General features: G+C 39.4%; 1 protein-coding gene across 2 annotated transcripts in view; it reads left to right on the top strand.

Moving 5' to 3' along the window:
• Positions 1-19,583, top strand: part of LOC129004692 (protein turtle homolog A) — a 49,451-nt gene that overhangs the window by 12,107 nt on the left and 17,761 nt on the right. For both annotated transcript variants that reach the window (XM_054433257.1, XM_054433265.1), the window contains exons 3-6: positions 5,005-5,065; positions 8,677-8,809; positions 16,514-16,643; positions 18,360-18,503. In XM_054433257.1, coding sequence (XP_054289232.1) covers positions 5,005-5,065; positions 8,677-8,809; positions 16,514-16,643; positions 18,360-18,503 — 468 coding nt within the window. The remainder of the gene's footprint in view (positions 1-5,004; positions 5,066-8,676; positions 8,810-16,513; positions 16,644-18,359; positions 18,504-19,583) is intronic.

Here is a 19,583-nt window from a genome sequence, read left to right as displayed (position 1 = left end):
GTCGATATGCACATAAAATTAAAGGGCGTTATTAGCAGAATACAATGCTGCAAATTTGAGCTCAAAGTAACAACTGATTAAAAAATGGCAGTCGTTCAAGAATTCAAAATGGCAGATTCAGGAAATCTTTGAACGACTGCCATTTTTGACTCGGTTGTCCGATTGAGTTCAAATTTGAGGCATTGTGTTCTACTATTAAAAGTCTTTAATTTGATCTGTATTAACCTAGATGCTTACATTTAAGTTTTTCTTCTGATTGCTAGGAAGCGGGCCGTCCCCCTGAGGAGGTAGTGTATCACTGAATAATGTGCCAAAATAATTTTAATACCCAGTAACTATGTATAAAGTTTTGAAGCTCTATATTTATTCATTTATTGAAATATTTAACCGTCCTGGGACTTTTTTCTACCCTGTATCAATTATCAATTATTTAAGATGGGGACGCCACTATGTGCGTATTTTAACCCAAATATGAGTGAAGGATGAGTGTAGGCGCGATCTTGTAGTCTTGTTAGTGACTAAGGCTGACATGTTCCTTAGACACAGCTGTTAATTAATAGCCCTTACAGCTAATGGCAACTAAGGGACCTACAGTTTATTGTGGAATCCGAACCACATTTTTTCCTCATAATTAACAAATTGGTCTAATTATTAGGATAGTACTGCGGATAGTCGTAGTACTCACTAGTGTGCACGTTAATCCACACCAAGTAGCATCGCATCCACAGTGCATCCCTATAATTATCCACAATTCGTGACCTCCTAGTAGCTGGATTACAGGACGACGCCACCCGTCCCAGTCTATATTAAAACGCGTGCTTATCATAGTGTAATTTAATTTTTTTTTGTAAAATTTCTTTTAAATACTTTAAATACTTTTTAATTGAAACTGCGACCAAACGAAGGTAGGTATTTTAAGCCAAGTATGAATGGAGATAGAGTGTAGGATGAGTGAAGCGATCTTGTAGTCTTGCTACTGACTATGGCCAACATGTTCCTTAGACTGGACTGTTAATTAATAGATACAGCCAATGACAACTAAGGGACCTGCAGTTTATATTGGAATCCGAACCACATTTTTACCGTGTAATTTACGAATTGATCTAATTATCAGAATAATACTGTGGGTAGTTGTAGTACTCACTAGTGCGGACGTTAATCCACACCAGGCAGTATCGCATCCATAGATCATGTCTATAAATATCCACAATTCAATTGCTTGGAAGTGGTTCAACATTTTTAAAACGAGTTTACCTAAAACAATCCTAATTTACTTTGAGTTTTAGAAAGTTATTGTTGAAAAAAATCTAAAAATTCTTCTGATCCAGTATTATATAAAGTTAGGGTAGGACGATGTAAACTAGGTCTAGGAATCTTTTAGGCAAAGGCACTATACAGAGTTAGGCAAAAGTCTGGAACCCCCCAGTTAACTTTTTCACGCGTTGCAGTAGGAAAACCAAACTTGGCACATATTTACAACATAAGAAATTGCACTTTTTCATCAAAGTTACAACTTTGCACCAGCCCCAAATTTTCAAATGTAAACACCTATCATGTGACCCCTCATGTTAAAGGGTTTATCAAGAGAAATTGAATGGCGCAAACTAGAGGTCAATATCGCACCCCTAATCAAAATGGCAGCCATTGATTGATTGATTGATTCTGTAGGGGCGGACCTTGTCCTGTTGCACGTCAGCCACTGATGGGCTTTTTGCGCTCCCCACATGGTACTTCAGAGTCCGTCAAACCTGAGTTGCTTAATGAACTCAAGCATCCTGTCAATGAGCTCCTCCTGAGGAAGGTGTCTGCCCCTTGTCATTGCACCAAGAGTACTGTCCCTTACCTCATTCAGAGCTGTGCAGTTGTATAGTAGGTGATCAGCAGTCTCCTCTGATTGCCCACATTTCCTACACGCAGTGTCACCATTGTGGATCCTCAAGCGATGCAGGTGTAATTTCAGAAAGCCATGTCCAGTGACCATTCCTGTGATCTGTCTGAGTCGCCTCCTGTCCAAGCGTAGGGCATTGGAGGCGACCGTCTGGGAAGGGGAGAAGAGGGTGAGCTTACTTACTCTATGGTGCTGAAGCCTAACCCATCTTTTCCTGTGTTCCTCCTGAGCCCATGCCATGACTGAGTGACATGCATGCCCACGAGAGATTCCACAGAAAGGACAGATTACAGATTCCCCAACCCTGCTATGAAAAGTTGGTTCTGAACCGACATTAGCAATCATTAGACCATTAGAGGCTAAGTATTCAAGAAGTGCCTTACCTCTTGCGTTATTATCCCTACATCCCCAAAGAGTGTTGTGGGAGTTGGAGTCACAGCCCAGCACGAGGTCGTCGCCGGTCCTGGCCGAGTGCTCGACCAGCTTCCTAACTTCCTCTTGCGGAGCCTGCGTGGGCTCATCTTGCGGCATATATACTGAAGCAAGTAGAAGACGCCGTCCGGACTCCCTGCATTTGGTCTCTACCGTCGTGATGTCTCTGGAACAAAATTCCAGAACCGGCACACAAATGGTGTCATTACTAGTCCAAATGCAGGTTCTAGGATTCCGGACCTGAGCCGAGAATACCTGGCCCCTAGAGACCCCCATTCCCGTTATATTGCCGTCTCTAACCCAGGGTTCCTGGATAAGGGCAAAGTCAAAAGCCCCACCCGCTGTACTCGCACAGAGTACCACAGTGGCAGCTTTACTGTGCTGTAGGTTCGCCTGCAGTATTCGGATCGTCATCAGGAGCACCTGAAAGAACCTTGAGTTGAACCCTTGTTATACCCAAGAAAATCCTCCAGCCCTTGTCCCTCAGGAACTTGGCACTCCCGCAGTCAATTGCCAGAACCAGAGTTTGGTGTTCCGCCTCTCGCTTGCAACTGACCACTCTCCAGTCTCTGGTTGACAGTCCAGGATTCAGCTTCTGGACAAACTCAAAGATTTCTTTAGGATCTTTCCTGGCCAGGATCCAGTCGGTATGGAGAAGGACCTTGGTGGTACGCAGGAGATCTTTATGATCCCCCACAATCACACTCAGCCCCCCCACGCCCACCGGACCCAGACCAACAGCCACCTCCTTGAGCCAATCTCTGGTCTCCTCGTTTCCGCACATGACTGCGAGGGCACCTTTGTCCTTGTAGGTTTTCAGGATCTGCTGAGGAGTGGCGGCCATAATAACCATCTCAAACAGTTTCTCCTGTAACAAGCAAAATTGTTCATCAGTGAACCTATCGTCAGGATAGTTCTCCGGAACAATCGCCATCTTCCAGCCCGAGAGTTGGTCCTTGAAGGTCAAGTCCTTGCTGGCATCGCCCTCTGCAGCGCTCCTTGGCGGCGGGGGTGGGACATCCCACCTTCTCGGCCGCTTTGGGGTGTGCTGAGTCTGATGCTGCTGCGGTGGACCTGAAACTCTACGCATAGAAGAAATACCAGAGCCCTCTCCTCCAGCAGGACTAGGAGTTTCAGCCTGCCTTTTCCTCTGGGGCTTGTTGACAAACCCTTTGGATTTTTTGTACTCAGCTTTTGAAAGCCAAGTACCCTCAGCCTACTTCCTTGCCCTGACCTGTGTCCTCCACACACTAGGGGGTAAAGATGGCCGTTGTCTTCTCTCCTGTTCTGGAACAGTTGCACATGCCTGGGTCTCTACGCTCAGATCCGGTGTTGCCACCTCAGAGGTAGAGCCCAGGGTTAGATTTGAATGGGCGCTTGAGTCAGCCACACTACCCGCCAAAGCCCTGTGTGCTTCCTCAAGCATTTGAACGTCGTCGATACCAAGATTTTGTGGAGATCTAGCAATGAGGGAGCTCCTGGCAAAAGCCTCTTTGCCCCCCTCCACCTTCGTCTCTGAAACATTGTCTGATAATTTGCCCTCCCCAGAATCCATGGGCAAGCCCTCCAAGTTGGAGGGGTGGGATTCACGCCTAGGCGCTGACCCACCTGGGGTAGTTTCCGTAGTTTGATTAGCAGACATCATAGCTTCTGAAACAATACCAGGTTAGCAGTTTGAAGACCGTACCGTGTTCCATACACTCCGCTCATCAATACCTACTCCAGCACTGCTGCACACATACCAGAACTGGAGGGCAATGCAGCAGCCTTACCGTGATCCATTCACTCCGCCTGCTGCTCAATTGACACTGAGCCCGGACCGGTGTCCATCACCTCGGCCTCAGGTCATACTAGTGTCGCTGCTCCCCGACCCTAGGGCAGACATTCACTCTGCCACCATAGATCCGCTGCCTTTAGTGATAACAGTGGCACCCCATGTAGGCTGTGACTAAAGGACACAGTACAGATTAACTGACTCACAGCGGTCTTGAGGGAAGGGTGCCACAAGGGCCCACATCCCCCCTGAGGGGCTTACGCTTACCTCTCGCCACCAATGGCAGCCATTTTAATTATTTAAGATGAGCAAGCAAGATAAAGTCTTGACACCCCCAGTTAACTTAAAAAAACAAAAAAAAAAAAAAAAAATTGATATTGATATTGATATTTTAATACCGACCAAAGGGTGATGCTGAGTTTAGTTTTCCTGCTAAAACCTGTTAGAAAGTTAATAGGGGATATTTAAAAATGACTGCCATTTTGACCTCTAGTTTGCGCCATTTAATTTGTCTTGAGAAACCCTTTAAAATGAGGGGTCACATGATAGGTGTTTACGTTTGAAAATTTGGGGCTGCCCCCAAAACACCCCATTTTGGGGGCCGGGTACAAGTTCTAACTTTAATGAAAAAGTGCATTTTTTATGTTGTAAACATGTGCCGAGTTTGGTTTTCCGACTGCAACGCGTTAAAAAGTTAACTGGGGGGTTCCAGACTTTTGCTTAGCCTGTATGGAGTACAGCAGATGTTGTAGGACTCATTGTATCTCCTAGCCTGCATTTAGTCAGTAACTGGTAAAAATAATAATAACCGAGATGGCTTAGATTAGATCTTTTAACTCTCACTAGAGGTATAGTTCTAATGTTGTTCTCAAAGTGATTTTATTTCTAAGCTCATCTATAATGTCCACAGCTCCTCCCCCTCGTCTGGTGAATGTGACTGTTCATGCCTCCACTATCCTGGCACTGTTGAGGCAAGTTAAATACAATTACCATAGTCAGGTGATATAACATAATATTACCAAATAATACTGAATGAAATACCCAGAACATGTTGTGAGTCAAGTTACTTAGAATACAAAATGTTCTTATCAGCAAGATTGCTGCTAGCATCATTTTTAATAGCTACCCTATAATGTATTAGAGGTTTTGAATAAAGTGTTTGTCAAGTTAAGAGAAACTGTAAAAGTTATGAATAAAAAACTTTTAAAAGTAAAAAATGTTTTAAAATGCATAAAAAAGTTGAAAATAATTTATAAATTATTTTCTACTTTTTAATTGGTAGGCCTATTTAAAAAAAAAAATTATTTTAAAATTAAAAAATTTAATTGATATATTTACATTCATCCAAAATTTAAACATAAAAAATTTGGAAGCCCATGGAGCATAGCCCAAAGGAAATATGTAAATAAAATGATTTAATATTGCATCGTTATCCATTTGTGGGCTATGTTTCAAGTTTCAAGTCTCTAGCTCATCGGGAAGTTGGTTTAAAATCGATTGCAAAATTTTTACCAAACAGACAAGAAAGCGAGCTAATAATAGTTTTAAAATGTTGAGACTGAAGAGCCATGTTCAGGAACATTAGCATGTTTAGCCGCCATCTTGAATTGACCAGGTAGAACCCTCTTAATAAAAACACATTAGAACAATAATTATAGCAGCTGATTAAAAATAACTAACAAAAGCATAGCAGTTTGCCGCAGATTGTAATGAAAACAGAGATACAATATACCCCTTAGCCAACATCAATCGTATTACATTCCATTCCAAATGAATGGAATGGAGAGAGGCAATTGGAATTGTGTAAATATTGTTTATAGTATAAGATGGCACCAAATCCATTCCTAGCTGTATCATTGCAGGTGGGATGTAGCTGACACTGGTGGCTACCCCATATCTCACTACACAGCTCAGTACAGACTCAAGCACAGTTCTCTTGATGAACCTCTACATGAGTGGCACAAAGTCATATCTGATCACATCAGTCCTGTAGCTTTGTATCTGTATGAAAGCTTTGTCTGTATCATTGCAGGTGGGATGTAGCTGACACTGGTGGCTACCCCATATCTCACTACACAGCTCAGTACAGACTCAAGCACAGTTCTCCTGATGAACCTCTACATAAGTGGCACAAAGTCATACCAGGCCGCATCAGTCCCGTGGCTTTGTATCTGTATAATAGCATTGTCTGTATCATTGCAGGTGGGATGTAGCTGACACTGGTGGCTACCCCATATCTCACTACACAGCTCAGTACAGACTCAAGCACAGTTCTCCTGATGAACCTCTACATGAGTGGCACAAAGTCATACCTGGCCACATCAGTCCCGTGGCTTTGTATCTGTATGATAGCATTTTCTGTATCATTGCAGGTGGGATGTAGCTGACACTGGTGGCTACCCCATATCTCACTACACAGCTCAGTACAAACTCAAGCACAGTTCTCCTGATGAACCTCTACATGAGTGGCACAAAGTCATACCAGGCCGCATCAGTCCCGTGGCTTTGTACCTGTATAATAGCATTGTCTGTATCATTGCAGGTGGGATGTAGCTGACACTGGTGGCTACCCCATATCTCACTACACAGCTCAGTACAGACTCAAGCACAGTTCTCCTGATGAACCTCTACATGAGTGGCACAAAGTCATACCTGGCCACATCAGTCCCGTGGCTTTGTATCTGTATGATAGCATTTTCTGTATCATTGCAGGTGGGATGTAGCTGACACTGGTGGCTACCCCATATCTCACTACACAGCTCAGTACAAACTCAAGCACAGTTCTCCTGATGAACCTCTACATGAGTGGCACAAAGTCATACCAGGCCGCATCAGTCCCGTGGCTTTGTACCTGTATAATAGCATTGTCTGTATCATTGCAGGTGGGATGTAGCTGACACTGGTGGCTACCCCATATCTCACTACACAGCTCAGTACAAACTCAAGCACAGTTCTCCTGATGAACCTCTACATGAGTGGCACAAAGTCATACCAGGCCGCATCAGTCCCGTGGCTTTGTATCTGTATAATAGCATTGTCTGTATCATTGCAGGTGGGATGTAGCTGACACTGGTGGCTACCCCATATCTCACTACACAGCTCAGTACAGACTCAAGCACAGTTCTCCTGATGAACCTCTACATGAGTGGCACAAAGTCATACCAGGCCGCATCAGTCCCGTGGCTTTGTATCTGTATAATAGCATTGTCTGTATCATTGCAGGTGGGATGTAGCTGACACTGGTGGCTACCCCATATCTCACTACACAGCTCAGTACAGACTCAAGCACAGTTCTCCTGATGAACCTCTACATGAGTGGCACAAAGTCATACCTGGCCACATCAGTCCTGTGGCTTTGTATCTGTATGATAGCATTTTCTGTATCATTGCAGGTGGGATGTAGCTGACACTGGTGGCTACCCCATATCTCACTACACAGCTCAGTACAAACTCAAGCACAGTTCTCCTGATGAACCTCTACATGAGTGGCACAAAGTCATACCAGGCGGCATCAGTCCCGTGGCTTTGTACCTGTATAATAGCATTGTCTGTATCATTGCAGGTGGGATGTAGCGGACACTGGTGGCTACCCCATATCTCACTACACAGCTCAGTACAGACTCAAGCACAGTTCTCCTGATGAACCTCCAGATGAATGGCACAAAGTCATACCTGGCCGCATCAGTCCCGTGGCTTTGTATCTGTATGATAGCATTTTCTGTATCATTGCAGGTGGGATGTAGCTGACACTGGTGGCTACCCCATATCTCACTACACAGCTCAGTACAGACTCAAGCACAGTTCTCCTGATGAACCTCTACATGAGTGGCACAAAGTCATACCAGGCCGCATCAGTCCCGTGGCTTTGTATCTGTATAATAGCATTGTCTGTATCATTGCAGGTGGGATGTAGCTGACACTGGTGGCTACCCCATATCTCACTACACAGCTCAGTACAGACTCAAGCACAGTTCTCCTGATGAACCTCTACATGAGTGGCACAAAGTCATACCAGGCCGCATCAGTCCCGTGGCTTTGTACCTGTATAATAGCATTGTCTGTATCATTGCAGGTGGGATGTAGCTGACACTGGTGGCTACCCCATATCTCACTACACAGCTCAGTACAGACTCAAGCACAGTTCTCTTGATGAACCTCCACATGAGTGGCACAAAGTCATACCTGGCCACATCAGTCCCGTGGCTTTGTATCTGTATGATAGCATTTTCTGTATCATTGCAGGTGGGATGTAGCTGACACTGGTGGCTACCCCATATCTCACTACACAGCTCAGTACAGACTCAAGCACAGTTCTCCTGATGAACCTCTACATGAGTGGCACAAAGTCATACCTGGCCGCATCAGTCCCGTGGCTTTGTATCTGTATAATAGCATTGTCTGTATCATTGCAGGTGGGATGTAGCTGACACTGGTGGCTACCCCATATCTCACTACACAGCTCAGTACAGACTCAAGCACAGTTCTCCTGATGAACCTCTACATGAGTGGCACAAAGTCATACCAGGCCGCATCAGTCCCGTGGCTTTGTATCTGTATGATAGCATTGTCTGTATCATTGCAGGTGGGATGTAGCTGACACTGGAGGCTACCCCATATCTCACTACACAGCTCAGTACAGACTCAAGCACAGTTCTCCTGATGAACCTCCAGATGAATGGCACAAAGTCATACCTGGCCGCATCAGTCCCGTAGCGGTTAGTGTGGCCTTTCATATTTTATGTATGAATGTCCAGTCTAAAGTTACTTAGTCGTTAGATGTGATCAACAAGCAAGCGATCATGGCATTTTCTCATAGGCCTGTTGACATCACCGTAGATTGTGGATTGAATTCCACATCAGTTGGGGCGGCTCTCTTTTCACTGATAGTTCTTGCTATTATTGTTTATGAATAGTAAAATCAGTTGTCCAAAATTATATGTGTCCTACTGCTTTGTCTAAATTGTTTGTGAAAAGAGCATAAGGCCACTTAATGCCAAATCAGAAAGTAATAGATTATCTATTTATTTATATACACTACTCTTCTGAGTATTTCATGTTACATATTAGACCTATTATGACTATACTTATGACTTTTCAACTTTCAACTCCTTAAATTTTTCTGGATAGTTTAGGATTTTAACACATACATTTTTCTACTAAGATCTTGTTTCTAGAGATTCTAGCAAAACACCCTTTTCTACTTATTTTCCCAAAAATATGGTACCAGCTGACCACCCACTTAATTAACTACCTACTCTTTAGGGTTGGGAAAACCTTTGGATTTGACTTTACATAGGCCTACATTTGAAGTTCATAATTGAATATTAGCCTGCTGAAAAAAGAGTATGCTTTATGCCAGTAAAAGGAGTATATGTATTTACAACTAGTTGTAGTGTACAACTTTCTCTGTAGAAGCGTCTAGTGGACTCTAGTTGTAGCGGTAGCACCTTCTATAGGAGTTGAGCGTTGCGTAGTGGACAATGTTACTTAAGCGGGGTTTTGATACATTTTAACACAAATTACATGGAGATACAATTAACAAATCGTTTTATTCCTACAAATTAACTTTGGAGTACTTTTACAGAATTGTATATTTAAGTTACAATACAAGGACAGGGATCTACATTCTTGCTGCTACTCATTTCATCTAACAGTATAGTTCATTGTTTTACATCACATGGTGTTTCAAACTGTTACATATGTTTTATTTACATTTTATTTCTAACATGTGTTCAAATTATTATTTTGTTTACTTGTTGAATTGTTTATGTTTACTTACAGATTGTGATTTAATAAATACTAACTTTCTATTTTCTTATACAAAATGTGAACTTTTATCAGTAAAATTAGTGGAATCAACAATGGCGACGAGTAAAATGGTAAGTAGAAAAGAATTTGACCTATGTCTAAAGAAAAGGAAACTACTAGAACTACGCCTGAACAAACTCAAGGATGATTTACCTACATGTGAACATTTTCAAGATACATGCACTTACTACTCAGATAAACTTTTAGCAATATGGACTGAAATTGAAGTTACACAGTCAAATATTGAGCTTCACACAGATTCAGTAGAAAGTGAATTAGAAATTCGATGGCAGTTAGAAGAAATATATAGAGAGATACGAATATCCCTTGAAGCAGAAAAGAAAAAGTACATTACACATGCAGCAATGTCTGCTTCTGCAACATCTCAAAATGTATCTAATATTCCTTTCCAGCCGTATACACCAGAGGAAAGTTTTCAAAACTTCACTCGACGCTTTGAAAACTACACAAAATTACGGGGAAACTTAAGTCCAAAAGTCAAAGTGGATTTATTTTTACAGGCAATCACCCCACAAATACATGAACAGCTATACGATCTTTGCATACCAGATGACCCACTTAACAAGCCATATGAGGAATTGATTCACATGTTAATGGCTCAACTAGAACCAAAACCCAGTATTTGGGCTCGTCAGCACAAATTTACGACATGTATCCAATTATGTAATGAATCTGTACAAGCTTACGCTAATGCTCTTAGAAAGCTCAGTGTAGAATGTCAGTTTACTTGTACAATTTGTAATGAATCCGTGTCTGAAATTCTACTTCGAATGCAGTTTGTCAGGGGACTAAAAGACTCTGATATACGTATTCAACTTCTTCAAGATAAACTATTGCAACCGTTTAAAGAAGTAGTCGAAAAGGCTGCTACATTGGAACTAGCTAAAAGTGAGAGCAGAATACTAAAGACAAATGAAAATCAAGAGGAAGTACACCAAGTATCGAGCAAGAACAAACAACCAGATAGTAAGTCAAGTAAACAACTCTCTGAGTATCAATCTCGTTTGGAGAAACTGAGGAACAAATGCTATAGATGTGGTGATGATTCACATAGAGCACATCAATGTAAGTTCAAAAATGCAGAATGCAACTCTTGCAAACGACTTGGTCTATTAGCAAGAGTATGTCTAAGAAAACCAAACAAAGAAGTAAAACAATCTGATGAAACCACAGAAAATACAAGCGATGACAGTCATGAAATTTACCAACTTAATTCAAAATTAAATGACAAGTTTATGCTCGAGGTAAAAGTGGAAGGACGACTCATGACAATGGAATTAGATACAGGAGCGGCTCTTAGCATTGTATCATATGATACATTTAGGCTTTTAAACTCTCCAAAAAGGATTTTCAAGACAAATGTTCAACTCAAGACATACACTGGGGAAATAATCAATCCAAGAGGAGTTGTTTTTGTAAATGTTCAGTATAAAGATCAAAGTTTTGTTGGAAAACTGTACATTGCTAACAAGTGTGTAGACTCTATATTCGGAAGAGAATGGATAAGAGAGATTCAATTTGATGCAGCTGACATACATTCATTAAATTCGAGTGAAGAAAACGAGAACATTCAAGAACTAGATGATTTGATATGAAGAAATTTTCAAAGAAGGCATTGGGAAAATACCAAACGAAAAGGGTCATTTTAATGTCAAAGACGAAACCCAGCCAATTTACATCAAACCGAGACACATGCCATATGCATTACAAGAAAAAGTAGAGAAGGAACTTGAAAGAGTGGAGACTTTGGGTATAATTACACGTGTCGAATCATCCGATTGGGGGACACCCATTGTGCCGGTTGTCAAACCCAATGGTTCAGTCAGAATATGTGCTGACTACAAGGTGACTTTGAACAAAGTTATTAAAGACGAACATTACCCTATACCTCGGATCGATGATATCATGTCAAAGATGCATTGTGGAAAGATATTTTGTACTCTTCATATCAGTAACGCATACTTGCACATGGAGATGGACGAAGACAGTGCCATCATGCAAACAATCAGTACTCATAAAGGGCTGTTTAAAGTGAACAGATTAATGTTTAGAGTAAAAGTGGCACCCTCGTTATGGCAAAGATTCATGGACAAAACATTACATAAGGCGTACAATGTTTCTTTGACGATGTAATTGTCCAAGGATCTAACAGGAAACAGCTTCTTCGCCGACTGGAACAGGTGTTTGAACGACTGAAGTTAAATGATTTGAGGCTAAATAGGGAAAAGTGTAAGTTTTTCCAGACCAAAATTGAGTACTTAGGTCATGTGATCGATAGCAAAGGACTACACAAGTCAGATGCTAAAATACAGAGCATTTTAAAATGTAAGAGACCAGAGAACGTAACTGAACTCCGAACTTTCCTAGGCCTTGCGAATTATTACAACAAATTCATAAAGAATTTGGCTACACTACTACATCCTTTGAATCAGATGCTACGAAAAGGAAACACTTTTAAATGGAGCTCTGCTTGTGAACAGAGTTTTCTGAAGATTAAGGAAATTATTACAAGTGACGACGTATTGGTGCACTTTGATCCTAGCTTGCCACTGGTCTTGGCTACTGATGCTTCGCCGGTAGGTGTGGGAGCCGTTCTTTCACACCGCTATAGGGATGGAACAGACAGGCCAATTGCCTTCGCTTCTCGATCCTTGTCAAAATCTGAACAAAAATACTCTCAAATCGATAAGGAAGCCTTGGGAATATATTGGGGCCTGAAAAAGTTTTTCCTGTTTTGTTATGGCCGCAAATTTACTTTGATCACAGATCACAAACCCCTAGTGTCAATTTTTAATCCAGAAAAGACCTTGCCAACAATCTCGGCAACACGGATATTCAACTATGCTCACTTTCTCTCCGGGTTCGACTATGACATAGAGTACAGGCAAACCGCTCATCATTGCAATGCAGATTATCTTTCACGTTTCCCTATCGAAGTTGTTCAAGAACATTCTGTAGATGACCTCTCGAAGTACCACATAAATCAACTGGAAACACTCAATATCAACAGTACCGTGGTGGCTAAGGAAACTCTCAACGATGCTGTTTTGGGTCCAGTCCTACAGGCCTCAAAATTGGGACAATCTGTTGAACAATACGGATTTCACGATAATGAGCTGTCCATTCAAGATGATTGTCAGGGTGTCTACCAACCGGGAAATCCGGGAAAACCGGGATTTGTACTTAAATTTTTACTGGCCATGAAATGTACGGGAATTGTCCTTAAATGCCAGACTATGTCCTTAAATCTTTAATGGGCCATAATTTTATTGATCGCTAGTTGGTTAGGAGCACATAAAAGGTTTATCAGATGTTTGTTTACATTTTCATAATTTATTACTAGAGTAATTATGCAATAAAAATCCCATTAACCATCTCAAACCCATTAATATTTTATCACGAAAATCAAGTGTCAAGTCAAGTACTTCCAAGAACTGTTGACTCAGCAGCTAGCTCATAAAAGTTGTATCACTTTTATTCCTTTACAACTTCTTTTTTTATTACTAGGGTAATTATTATTAGATCCCAAACCTATTTTATCATGAAAATAATAGCTTTATAATGGCTGTTAAATTTCACTTCTTACTTGTACTTTCGGCTTGAAGATTCAATTTGCCGCGGCCAGTGCCTAGTGCCATAAAACTGTTTATGGTTTCATATTAAACATGTAAATAATCTACAGTCTTATTTTGTAAGTTAACCCCTTTTTTATGGACATTTTATCTTTCAATTGACAAAACCACAAGCATTGTTTTTATCACTATGTAGGCCTGCTTGGTTTCAAATTACAGTAGAACCCCTCATATCCGGCCACGACGGGACCAAGCTCATGGCCGGATAACGATTTGGCCGGATAAACCAACCTACTATGAAAATGACAATTCATACCTAATAATAATAGGTAATCAAAATATGCAGTCAAAAGTATCATTCCAGCCTTTTCTGGGATTAAAAAAATAAACATGTTTGTAAAAAGACAAAAAATATTTTTAGGTTAAAGTCGTTAAGCAATGAAACAAGTACAGTACAAATATGATGATTCCAGGTAACAAAAGGTATTAAATGGTGGTAAAAAAGACAATAAATTGGACTTGAAGATCGTTATGGGACTTAAATGGTACATGCATTTCAACTTTACATTCTTATCCATTTTGTGAAATACAAAGATTAATGTACTTTACTAACCCCGCTTTGGAAATAATCAACCAACTGATCAGGGGTTAGGCCTACTAGCTCAATTGAGTATAGTGACACAGCAAATAAATGTATAAACATAAACAAACAGATAAATACTGAGAACAAATTGTTTGACGACTTGAGCAGTCAGAAAGACTAGTGCTTGCATCTAAACGTCTGTAATCTGTGAGAAAAACATTTTGATATTGGCTTCCTGGAAGGGGCCGGATAAACAGAGGACCGGTAAAACCAAGGCCGGATATGAGGGGTTCTACTGTATGTCATTGCATTTTCTGTATCTTTGTCTTATATTGTTGGATATTCAGGTTTCAATGTTTTTTGTTTCCCATATACCTATTTTTTTCTCAGTTTATTAATTGAGTTGTATGCTTTAAGCAATCTAAATCTTATATGAACTAGAATGATGATAGTGACTTTGCTGCTATTATAACCTCATTGTTTGTTACTCAGTTTATATAGGCCCTCCTAAATAATTAGGTCTAGGCCTGGGTATTTTGATTCTTGAAAGAGCTGTAAAATATGTTAAGAAAATGTAATTGAGCCTAAGATAAACAACTAATGATTGCTATGTGTGGATATTAACTTTGCAAATGAAAATACAATACAGTAATCTTACTCTGTGCTTATTGCTTATTAATAGCCGCTTACCATACCTTGATTTTGTACTAAGAATTGAGTAACAATATGCATTAAAGATTTTTTTTCAAAAGTAGTCGAGAACCTAACATTGTGCCAGGGCGAATCATGCCAAATTAATCGGCCTGGATCGTATAAGCTATGTTATGAAGTTTACGTGACCGATGGAGATATTTGTCGCTATCGCAGGAGACAATGATTGCGTTTCTCTGTTACACTATAAAAGCTTTACCTAAAGTATAGGTAGGCCTATGTTTGTTTACTTTCAATAAATTTCTATTTAGTATTTTTTAACTCTTATCTATTATTATTTACTTTTCTCTCTGGTACAACTACAGTGAATAACAAGATTAATACAGTTTGACAAATCAGAAAAATTATTCGGTAGGCCTAATGACACCGACAAAGGTTACGGCAAAGTGTCCTTAAATGTACGGGAATTGTCCATGAATTTGTTATCCAGAATGTAGTAGACACCCTGATTGTGTACTGAAGGGCTGGAGAGTCATGATACCTCAATCTCTCAGACCTCATGTGCTTCGAGAACTACACGTAGCTCATTTAGGAGGAATAAAAATGAAGGCTTTAGCTCGCAGTTTTTGCTGGTGGAAATGTATAGACAAGGATATTGAAGAGATGGTAGCTGAATGTCGACAATGCATTGAAAAATGCAACAACCCGAAAAAAACTATCCATCCATGGGAACAACCTTCTAATCCATGTGAGAGGGTGCACATTGATTTCTTAGGACCAACAGATGGCCAACAGTACCTGATATTAGTGGATGCCTTTAGTAAGTGGGTAGAGGTGATACAGACAAAAACAACTACAAGTACATGGACAGTCCAAGAATTACGGAAAATCTTCTCAACTTTTGGGTTTCCTCACATCTTAGTTTCAGATAATGGAAGACGGTTTGTTTCTCAAGAGTTCAAAAACTTCATGAATGAATGTGGGATTATTCACAGAACAACGGCACCATACCATCCAAACTCAAACGGCCAGGCTGAAAGATACGTACAGACGGCGTTAAAATCCATGGAGGGAGAAAAGGGTACACTGCAAAATAAAATACAAAGACTCTTAATGCAGCTCAGGCAATCCCCGAATTCAACTGGTACATCAGCATACCACCTAATGTTTGGAAGGAGTGTACGAACAAACCTTGCAATAATTGTTCCAACATTAAAACCGAACAAATATCAGAAGAAAGGAGTCCAAGTCGGTATAAAAAGGAATTTCAAAAGTTGGAGATAAAGTGCAAGCGCGGGAATATGTCAATGGTTCGTCCAAGTGGTATTCGGGCTATATAACTAAAAAGCAAGGACATGTAATGTACGTAGTTCAGCTAGAAGATGGACGAATAATAAGAAGACATGTTGACCAGCTGATTCTTTGTAAAGTGCAGCAGCACAGTAAATAGAGGAGGAGGTCTTACATATGTTTCATTTACATTTTATTTCTAACATGTGTTCAAATTATTATTTTGTTTACTTGTTGAATTGTTTATGTTTACTTACAGATTGTGATTTAATAAATACTAACTTTCTATTTTCTTATACAAAATGTGAACTTTTATTAGTAAAATTAGTGGAATCAACACAAGCAATCAAATAAGTAACAAAATCAATGCCATCTGTATTTTCATAGGCAAAAGAAAGAAATGGTACAACAAATTGAAATAATACTGTAAGAGTACAGAACATGTAGAATATTTTTTCAATTGATTTGTATGCAGTGTTTTTATTTTGTTTTAGAGTCAGATAGATGTGTATAAGCTTGAGCCAAACTCTACTTATCTGTTTGAAGTCTGGGCAAGCAATCAACTCGGGGAGGGGGAAGTAGTCCAGGTAGAGGGTACTACACATCACGACTCTGAGGAAATTGGTATGATCAACATACTTTTATCTCTTACTTACTTGAGCATTGGCCAAATTCTTTTTCATGACAAACCAGTCTTCTAATATTGTATTTGTGTGCAGATAGCTTTTCCATACAGTAGAATCCCTTTTATCCGGACTTCTCGGGACCGAGGCCAGTCCGGATAACGGGTTTTCCGGTTAACGCGAAGTCTGCCAAAACTCGTTAAAACGGACCACTTACTGTGATATTCGACTTAAATTTAGGAGAGCATTGTATTTAGACATGTGATCACTGGTCTAAAATATTTTCCACGAGAACAGTCATTTCATTACCGCCCACGCCCTGCCGATCTAGTCCGGTTAAACCAATGTGCTGATAAATTTGTCTGGTTAAAGAGATGTCATTTCCGCCGAGTGAAGTCCGGTTAAACCGATGTCCGGTTAAAAAGGTGTCCGGATAAGAGGGAGTCTACTGTATTTATGTTTATCATTTACATTATGGGTTTGATTTAAATCCAAGCGGATTTCCCATATAGAGAATAAGCCCCTAAAGTGTATGGAGAAAGTATTATTTTTGTCAAAGTGATGTCTGTGTATATGTGTGTGTGTGTGTACAAAGCTTAAGACTACTGTGGTTCAGATGTTATAAAAATTTGGTATGTGGGTACTACATGGCATCTTTAGGCATTTTTTCATTTATTAAAATTTTTTTTATTTTTAAATGTGTTTTTTCTATAAAAGCCCATAAAATAACGGTAAAATTAGATTTTAAAATATGACCCAAACGATTTTGATTATAGCCCATTTATTTCTTAAAAAAGGGTACAACCCTCATTGCTGTAAAATTACGGGTTAAAAGTTATTGCTGCTAATTTAGTGATTTACCAATAAAAACCCATAAACTAATGGAAACATCTTATACACAAAAAAAATTTACAAAACTTATGACAGCTAGCCTGACCGTACTACAGCCTCGGAAGTATCGGTATCGATAGGTATCGAGAGTACTTTGGTGGTATCGGTATCGACAATTTTTGGTATCGGCCCATCTCTAAAAATAAAGGTTATCAGTCCTATATATGTGCAGGTTTTATTTTTATTTTGAGAATATTAATCTTAATTGGGTCAAAAATGGTAATTCAACTTTTCTTTTGGAGATTTAAAATGGGGCTAATTTTATATATTAATAGACAAGCATGTTTATTGAAAACCCTTTTTCTCAGCTACTGTGCATCGCAGGGTACTGTTAGGAAGATATTTGCCTGTAGATGTGCAGAATACCTTTATAAATTAAAATAGACTCAAAATTAGCACAAAAATGAATTTAAAATTAAAACAAAAATTAGCATGGACCTTATGGGTTGCCATGTTGGTGACGAAATAACAACAAAATATAAACAGAAAATCAAAACGAATAGAAGAAATTCCAATCATATGTTTTATTTACAGTGTGGGGTGAAAATAGAGAAGTTTGCACAATACATACTTTTGGTTGAGTTTTTGACCATGGGGCGAGCTCTAGTTGGATTCTAAAAAACAGCCATTTTTTTAGGTTAAATGGTTAGAAACCACTCTTACTAACCTCAGTGGCTGCTGCAACAATGACAGTGGTGCCACAGAAAACAGTATCCATTACCTAGCTAATATTCAAACTGATTATAGCTGATGTATCCATAAGTTAAATTGTATTTTTAAGGTTATTAATTTTGTCACTACGATTTTAATGGTAATAATGACGCAGAACTGGGCCGCCACTTGCTAGAGGGGGTGGAGACATTTGACACCAGGTACTGGGTAGCCGCAGTCGCTGTTGTCATGGGTACACTCGTAGTGTTGGCACTGGGAACATGCTACGCTCTCTACCGTGAATGTCATCTGCCGCTCAGTAAGTCGTCACTTTCTAGACCCGCTAGCTCGGCCCAACAAACCACTAAGGTGTAATTTGTAACGGTGAATAACACTGTATCTAACATACAGTATATTATTATTAACAATTTAATAGGCCAAAACAAGTCTGACATTAGGTTGTAATCATGTTTAATGTGCCTATTTAATGCAGACCTAAACACAATATGAGCTAGAAACGAACATGGTTTAAAATAATAGTTTTCAATAGATATCATTCTGTTTATTCAGCACTTTATACTAAACCTGCCAGGTTAGTTTGCATGAAATTTGTTGATTGTTTATGGGATTTATAAAGAACTGAAGATTACGAGTTGTAGTTAAAATAATACCCAATCCCAAAATTACACAATTCACTAAAACCTGTCAAGACAAGTTAGTTATCAGTCAAGTTACCAGTCAAGTTATCAGACAAGTTAGTTGTAGTCAGTGGGTGTTGGTAGATGTTTTTGATTTACACTTCTTCTTAAAAAGCTTCCAATGAATATATGATAGCAATTGAGTTTTAGCATAGTTTAATGTTAACATTTGAAGGTGTGTTTTTTTCCTTTACTGACTTGTACATAATATTTTGGGTTATACGTAATCTTTCTCTTACATTAATTATATAATTTCGTGCTTCCATTGCATTCAATACAACCAAAATATATTGTGATTTTTTTATATTTGTTTTGACTTTGACTTTTAAAATCACTGTAAAAAGTCAGTACTGTTTGTAATCGATGTTATAAATATTCGACAAGATGCTTTTACTGGATCACTTTTATTCAAAGACTTAATAGTAGCACAATATCCTGTGTATGTTAACAGTAGTTGAGCATTTACTTCTAATTTTTAGTAAATCTCTAAATACAAGTGATATCAAAGGCGCTTTTGAGCTTTACCATGTATAAGTTATCTAAATCAAAGTGCCTTTTAAGTCTTTTAGTTGTTGCCAGTTGTTTGGTTACCTTATTTGTAACATCCTAATTCTTTGTCTTTCATAAATTTGAGTTTTATAAAATACAATTTGTCATAAGTTGTTTAAGGGTTTTGTGAAATAATGTTGCAAGTTTGATTA

Source organism: Macrosteles quadrilineatus, unplaced genomic scaffold (genome assembly GCF_028750875.1).
Source record: "Macrosteles quadrilineatus isolate MER2022 unplaced genomic scaffold, UCM_ALF_1.0 Scaffold_1__1_contigs__length_201487025, whole genome shotgun sequence".
NCBI classification, from domain to species: domain Eukaryota; kingdom Metazoa; phylum Arthropoda; class Insecta; order Hemiptera; family Cicadellidae; genus Macrosteles; species Macrosteles quadrilineatus.
The sequence above is the reverse complement of the archived record's forward strand: the minus strand, read 5'-3'. Positions and strand labels throughout refer to the sequence as shown.